The sequence below is a fragment of the Eurosta solidaginis genome, chromosome 5 (genome assembly GCF_040869045.1).
Source record: "Eurosta solidaginis isolate ZX-2024a chromosome 5, ASM4086904v1, whole genome shotgun sequence".
NCBI classification, from domain to species: Eukaryota; Metazoa; Arthropoda; class Insecta; order Diptera; family Tephritidae; genus Eurosta; species Eurosta solidaginis.
The window spans coordinates 219,508,929-219,516,751 of record NC_090323.1 but is presented as its reverse complement, the minus strand read 5'-3'; the positions used below and the strand labels follow the sequence as shown (position 1 = coordinate 219,516,751).

At 37.8% G+C, this 7,823-nt stretch overlaps 1 protein-coding gene across 3 annotated transcripts; it reads left to right on the top strand.

Moving 5' to 3' along the window:
• Nucleotides 1-1,699: 1,699 nt before the first annotated feature.
• LOC137233663 (tubulin polymerization-promoting protein homolog) lies at nucleotides 1,700-4,035 on the top strand. Of its 3 annotated transcripts, none has more exons than XM_067756891.1 (4): nucleotides 1,700-1,813; nucleotides 3,139-3,381; nucleotides 3,454-3,607; nucleotides 3,675-4,035. In XM_067756891.1, the coding sequence occupies exons 2-3, from the start codon at nucleotides 3,170-3,172 to the stop codon at nucleotides 3,593-3,595; spliced, it is 354 nt and encodes a 117-aa protein (XP_067612992.1). In that variant the 5' UTR covers nucleotides 1,700-1,813; nucleotides 3,139-3,169; the 3' UTR covers nucleotides 3,596-3,607; nucleotides 3,675-4,035. The 3 variants fall into 3 exon arrangements, with proteins under 3 accessions (XP_067612992.1, XP_067612991.1, XP_067612993.1); XM_067756890.1 differs by lacking the exon at nucleotides 1,700-1,813 and adding an exon at nucleotides 2,377-2,847; XM_067756892.1 differs by lacking the exon at nucleotides 1,700-1,813 and having other exon boundaries at nucleotides 2,908-3,381; nucleotides 3,687-4,035.
• Nucleotides 4,036-7,823: the final 3,788 nt, after the last annotated feature.

Below are 7,823 nucleotides of genomic sequence, written 5' to 3'. Positions count from 1 at the left end.
CATTTGTATACTGTCAAAGTCGCAGCTGATTACAGTGGTGGTGAACTGGAAATAATGGAGAAGGGCCATTTAATGTTGACTTATCTATAACCAGATAAAGCAGCTGATCGAACCAACCTTATGGAAATCAATGTTATCGATTAAATTGTGAATTAAACTTCCTTAACTCTAACGCCATAGTCGTAACCATACCCATATCCATAACCATCTCCAATGTGATCGATTAATGGCGCCTTAACATAAAGTCGTGCAAATTTCTTAAAAATGACGAAAACGCAAAAACTTAAAAACATATTCCACAAAAAATAAGTCTCTTAGTCATAACGTATCCAAAACAATAAATAAAATCTACAAAAAGTAGTAGTAGGTATTTTTAGGTTATGGATATGGCGAGAAACCAAAAACCAATTGGTTGGCTATGGTATGGTTATGGCGTTAGCGTTATGGTATGACACCATTAATCGATTACATTCAATTCCCTAAGGTAGGTTCGGTCAGCTGTTTTATCTGGTTATGGCTTTATGGTTATAAGTCACCATTAATTTGCCCTTAATGGTGCCATACGATAACGCTAAAGCCATAACCACATCATAGCCAACCAATTGGTTTTTGGTTTCTCGCCATATCCATAACCTAAAAATATTTGAGTCGGTGAATTTAATAAAAATTTGTTTGTAGATTTTATTCATTGTTTTGGATACGTTATGACTAAGAGACTTATTTTTTGTGGAATATGTTTATAATTTTTGCGTTTTCTTAATTTTTATGAAATTTTCACGATTTTTAGGTTAAGGCACCGTTAATCGATCACATTGGAGATGGTTATGGATATGGGTATGGTTACAACTATGGCGTTAGGTTTAGGGAAGTTTAATTGGCCCTCAAATACCATAATAAAACTTCTTCAAGGTTCACAAATCACACACAGAAGATTGCGCATTCACGAGTTCAAAATTGCTTCGTTCTGCGCATTTACGTCACACTCAAGGCGAATTCAAGTGTTGTTATCCCAACGGCTGATTGCCTCTTCTTGATTATTTTCCATACAACGTCTTGTACTACAACATGTCAGTTAATCGAAATCAATGAACATTTTCTTTTGACTTGACATTCTTCTGCACGGCGAATTGGTTGAATTTGCTTTGCCACCACCTGGCACGGATTCGCCTTGGTCACACTAGACTGCTTGAGCGAATGAAAGAAAGAGAGAAAAAAAAGAAGAATTAGCTCTGTTTAGGAAAATGACGTAAAATTGCCCATAAAAAAAAGCTGATCTTTTGTTTACATGCGCAATGCGCAATCTTGTGAGTGTGATTTGTGTCCAAGGTTTAACCGTTTCCGACATTATTGACATTTGAAAAAAATTTCAAACATCTCTACTGCACACATACAAACTAATTTTTTTCTTAAACAAAAAAATTTAAATATTTTAGTTTAGAGTTTTTTGATTCCCGAAACTCATTGCGAGCACATTGTCATTGTTTACTATATAGTTTGGCAGCTTAAGTAGAGGTTATGTTGCGAATAGAGTGGAAGGCAGTGGACTAGGCAGTCGAATGTCATATAATGAAGGAATGGTGTACGGAGTTTTTTCAAAGTTAAAAAAAAAAATGATAAAAGCTTTAATATAAATAAAACTATTGTTTTAATAACAAAAAAACGCCATATATATTCTGTATACATAAATTTATAAGGATTATCTCACTTTAAAATTTGAATTAAATAATCTAGTTTTTTTTTTTTGAAACTGAGTCGAGAACTGTGCGTGTGAATGTGCGAATTTTCACCGATCAGCTGTTAGTTGCGCTACTTGGTAAAATTTACAATGCACATTGTTCTAGCAATATAGGAGTATTTCATATATGTCTGAGCCCCTCATTTTCAATATAAGGATAGAAAGAAGGTAAACAAACGGTAGCGGATTTTTCTGAGAAACCTTTTATTGAAGGCAAATTTGGTATCAGGTGGTCAAGGCGAATCATTCGCCGTACAGATGAATGCCAAGTCAAAAGAAAATTTTATTAGATTTCGATTAACTGACATATTGTGGTACAAGGCTTTGTATGGAAAATTATCAAGAAGCAATCAGCTGTTGGGATAATAACACCTTATACTGAATTCGCTTTGCATTCTGCATAGCGAATTGGCTTGAATTCGCTTTGTCATCATGTTATCCACCCGTAATGAATACCAGTACCAGGTGTTGTTTTCCCAGCAGCTGATTGCTTCATCTTGATTATTTTCCATACAGCGCCTTGTACTTTAATATGTCAGTCAAGGCGAATTCAATACCAGGTGTTGTTGTATGGATTCGCCTTGTTTTTGTTGCAAAAAACTGACGAGTGGAGTTATCACTTTCAAAAACTTGTCTTTGATTTCAGTATCCCAATCAAAGATGCAAATCTTCTAGTTTTTGTGAGGTCGGAGCCGGCAAAACACTGGGTTCGGGTTCGTTCAAAGTTACAATTGTGATACATTTCACGAGGGCAAAAGAAGTGTTGTGGACATGGGCAGTCTTTTGTTGAATTAGATATGGTATACTTTGGGGTAATAGTCTAGAACAGGGGTCGACTGCTAATACGCGTCCAAAAACATCCAGAGAGACGTCAAAAGACGCGTACTCACCTCGAAAACAATAATCCGAAGGCGGAATAGACAAATTTTATCTCGTTCAAAAGATATTAACGCAAAACCGAAATCGGGGTGTGAGATCCTTCCATCCCTCTACGATACCATCCATGCCTCCACTCCAAACGATTTAAATTCCTTTGGTGTCCATTTGGCGTCAGATAGCTCAGCGAAGAAGTGATTTGTAAACAGGTCAAATGTGTTTTAACGGTTATTTGAGTAAGTAAGCAACACAAACGTGTTTTAACGGTTATTTGAGTACGTAAGCAACACAAACGACATATTCAGTCAATGTGAAATCTTCAAACACCACCCAGTTGCCTAAGTACGATATATTAAGGACACTACACATGTTAATCATGGGAACTTACCTTAACAACCAAGCTAAAAGTTGTTGACAACAATGAATGCGCGCATTGGAAATGTCTTATATAAAAACAAATAAATCTAAATTCGCAATATATTTGGTTTTTTTTTTTATACTAAATTTATGCAAATCTCTTACTTTAGTCTTATAAATAAAATTGGTACTACATGAGCCATGGCCGATGACGATGAAAATAAACAAAAGAAGCACACAATCGAAAGCCTTTTTCAGCTTTATGCGAACAACAATCTCAACGCATTGGATTTGGATAATGAGGTTTATGAGAGTATTTTATTATCACAAATCGACTATTGGCTAGAACAAGCCAAACTTCTGAAGACAGTATTCACTATGACCGAGACGGGCATGGCTTATATGAAATTTAAGTAATTATGTTTATTTATTATTATTATTTTTTTTTTTTTTCAAGTAATTTGTTTATGCCTTTTTTTTTTAAGAAAATGGCGTTTAAACTTTGAAGAATTCTTGGACTTTATGAACATAATTTGTCAGGGTAAAGACATTAAAATAGACGATGTTAAGGTAGCGCTACTGGAAGCCGGTCCACCCGGTAGTGGCGAAATCGTCGTGGTGAAGTAAATGATTATTAAGGTAATGGGCAAGGATACTCAAGTACTGGCCCTTATGAAATTTTGAACTTAAATTTTTTTTATTTCAGATATAAAATAAGGTCCTGCACGCCACGCATTTTGGGCATTTCCGCACACGACCTACATATATGTATATATATACATACATATATGGAGATTTGAATGGTGAGGTGGAGAAGATCAGTAACACTTTTGAAGTCATCACTTTTGCTGACACAAATCGTGTTCTGAAGTGGAAAATAATAATAAACGTTACCTTCCCTTGTAACTTGTTACATATATACTTTACCAATCTGTCCAAATTAAAATACATAGTGCAATAACAGTCTCTGAGTAGTTAATCCTCAGACTGAGTCCGGTTAACGACCCAAGTATGAGTCCACTATTGTAAACAAAACAGATTACTTTAATAAATATCTTTTATAAAAACTGTCGTGTCAGTGTTTTGATTGAACTCCTTCGAAACGGCTCGCCCGATTCTCATGAAATTTTTGGAGCTTATAGAGTAGGTCTAAGAATCGGACCTTATTTCATACTTCAAACGGAGAGGGTGGTCCACGGCCACTTTAAATTTTTTTTTTTTCTAGGCAATCACTTTTGCTGACACAAATCGTGTTCTGAAGTGGAAAATAATAATAAACGTTACCTTCCCTTGTAACTTGTTACATATATACTTTACCAATCTGTCCAAATTAAAATACATAGTGCAATAACAGTCTCTGAGTAGTTAATCCTCTGACTGAGTCCGGTTAACGACCCAAGTATGAGTCCACTATTGTAAACAAAACAGATTACTTTAATAAATATCTTTTATAAAACTGTCGTGTCAGTGTTTTGATTGAACTCCTTCGAAACGGCTCGCCCGATTCTCATGAAATTTTTGGAGCTTATAGAGTAGGTCTAAGAATCGGACCTTATTTCATACTTCAAACGGAGAGGGTGGTCCACGGCCACTTTAAATTTTTTTTTTTCTAGGCAAAATTTTTTGTTTTTTTTTTATGAAACACTATTCAAAAATACATACAATCTTCCGCGACTGATGTTCGTCAAAGGAAGCGTGCTTTCTGCGTAGTCATTGAATGCGTGCCGGTTCATTTTTTTCCCGCTGGAAGAATCCCGGAAATCCGGTCATATCTTCTGACCGGCCGCAACCTTAGCGAGAGAGCGTGACCTCATAAGACAGCATGACTCCGGCAACCCACGACTCCAACCAACGAATATATATATCGCATTTGGCGATGATGTGCTATCGGGTGCGAAGAAATTCGTGAGCGCTTTTTGCCGGCAATATGTAATGCATTCCTCGGTCGACAAATCCAAAAGGCAGGCCATCAGACATGCACATAAACGCAAAGATAATGCGCCTCCTATTACCATCACCGCCACAGAGGTTTAAATAGCCATTAAACTTGCTAAAACATCCGAAGCAGTAGGCTCAGACGGTGATTAAAAACCTGGGCGATGAGGGATTGAACTATCTAGCGAATGTCTTTGTCCACCTTCGACATCCCTAAAAAATGGCGAAGGGGCTACCGCTGCTAAAGTCTGATAAGCCAGCTAACGTAGGAAAATCATATCGTCCGGTATCTCTCCAACCGCCAGTAGCCAAGAAACTCGAAGCCATTCTGCTCCCCTGGTAAGCCAGCTAACGTAGGAAAATCATATCGATCGATATCTGTCCTATCGCCAGTAGCCAAAAGACTCGAAGCCATTCTGCTCCCCTATTTCACCGCAAACCTGCGACTTGGCAATCATCAGCATGGCTTTCGAAAACAACATAGCACTTCCACCACTCTTAACGCCATCAACGCGCAGATGAATTTCGGGTTGAATCGAGAAACCCACCACAGAACAGTACTGGTAGCGCTAGACTTATCAAAAGCTTTTGATCCAGTAAATCAACTCGTTACAGTAGGACTTGGAAGGGTCCCCCTTCATCATCGGTGCAATTCAGAAACGTAACATCTTAACCCAGAAGAATTAAACAAGGGATGTCAGAGGGCGGTGGCCTATCTCCGCTTTTGTTTAACTTCTATATATCGAAGCTCCTTCGCCACCTGAACGAATTACTATTGTATCCTACGCCGGTGACTGTACGATTATTGCAACAGGTTTCGGCCCATCCATTGATGCACGAAAATAAACGACTATTTCCCAAATCTCTCCAGTTTATTCGCCTCCATAAACCTTATATTGTCATCGATGAAATCCTCGGCGACCTTATTTACAACGTGGACAGGATAAATGTCGGCCATATTGGACATCCACGCCGATGGCATTGCGTAACCGACTGTCTAACATCAATAACTACTGGGTGGGACTTCCGATCAGGATTTAAATTTGGCGAGTATGCTTCCGCAAGTGTACCTAAAACCCAGAGCCGAAACAAAATCCTCAAATACGGGTTGTCTTCTTAGGGGCATCCAAACAGACATCTGATTGAAGAGACCCCGCCTCAAAGGGACTTAAGAAGTCATCACCGCAAGAATTATACTGTAATACGGCATCTGAGAACTCAGCTTTATGTAGAAAAAAGCACAAAGAGGTCCTTAGAGATAGCCACAAAAAGGTATCGGAGCTCTATGCCAGGAATTTCACGGCGAACCTCGTTCAAAGTCAAATAAAGAAAGCAACCTCCCCAGGGAGGCGTGCGTCACTCTAGCTCAACTTCAAGTTCCCTTATGAGGATATTGATGATAATTTGTGAGTAGCCATACCTTTTTGATGAGGCAAAGCACTTTTACAACAACAACTGGGACTGGAAATGGGAATAAGGGATGGCGAATAATAAAAATTACTAGTGAGAAAAAAACGAGGGAAAGAGAAATAAACTGAGAAAGAAATAGAGTTAGAAGAAGATAAGAGCGATACGGATATATGGATCGCGGGAGAAAGAAGCAGAGGGAGCTAGACATAAAAAGGGATGGAGAAAACGGAGAGAGAATATACGCAGAGAGATGAGTAAACAAAAGGATAAAGAAATAAGACGGAAAGTAGGAGGTAAACACTTCTTAAAAGTTATGCAGCTGGACCAAAGTTAAGGCAGAACAACGTTTTTTTTAAGCCAAAGGCCGGATGTCTTCTGATAGTTCCTGTGAAACTGAAATCTAAAAATACGTACGCAATATTTATTAAACATTTTTTGGAAAATTGGAAACCATCAGGATGGACAAGGCGATGCGTGGGCGCGATCTGAGGTGGCTTTCTGTAATTCGATAGTTGACACTCGTCGGTTCGATACTTTAGTTCGAAAAGAGTTCAGAAATGTTTTTGAATATCAAAGGCATAAATGTTCAACTTACATACATATCGGACAACTCTTATCGAATGTTGGGTAAGACGCGCCGCATTTTGGATCATCCAGATAAGTTTTGTGTTATGGAAAGCGAAAACGATCATTTGATAGACGTTCCTGTACGATATCGAATTACGGAAAGCCAACCCTGATTAATCACATACATATATTTATACTTTCGTACCGAAAATATTTTTTTGTATTTGCATGGGCCGAATGGAAACATACGATAGGAAACAAATCTCGATTTATTTGGAATTAATTGCTCTTTTTAGTGCCAAAAGTACATTTTAACATCTAAATATTGTGACGAATATTCGCATCACTGTGATGTTAGTAAATAATCACTACAACAAAAACATTAAAGCAAGCCACACTTGAGTACATAAACACAGTAATCATCATTTACACACATACACACATGGAAGGCGACGAAGATTATCCCGCATAGACATATGTATGTATGTAATCATCAGCTAAAAGTTGATACTCACACACACACACGCATATGGCTAGCAGAAAAGTATAAACTACAAATATACATGTATATAGCTGGTAACCAAGCATGAGATACAACTGTTCTCGAATACATTTTCGCGAAATGACTACACCTTACGAGAAATGGGTTAACGAGAAAACCGAGAGTATAAAAGCACCGCAAGCTGAGGAATCAGTAATCAGTTTGATTTAAACACGCTATTAGTTGTGAAGTAAAGTATAATTGTGAAGTACTCCCAAAATAAGCTAAATAAAGGCCAGTTTGCAATACTGATAATGGAGTTATTTGTTCGACAGTTCAGCGATTCGAACATTAGCAGAAGGTGCATAATAACGAGAATTTCCCTAAATTCGTTACAATAGCCGTATTTTTTTAAACGTATATACGTCTAGGTTTACGCGTCAAAAAAACGCTTATCGTCAC

Bases quoted from the DNA above. Each gene is read 5' to 3' on its own strand.
- LOC137233663 (XM_067756891.1), top strand. From the start codon at position 3,170: ATGGCCGATGACGATGAAAATAAACAAAAGAAGCACACAATCGAAAGC. The intron at 3,382-3,453 runs GTAATTATGTTT...TTTTTTTTTAAG, and splicing joins ATGGCTTATATGAAATTTAA to AAAATGGCGTTTAAACTTTG.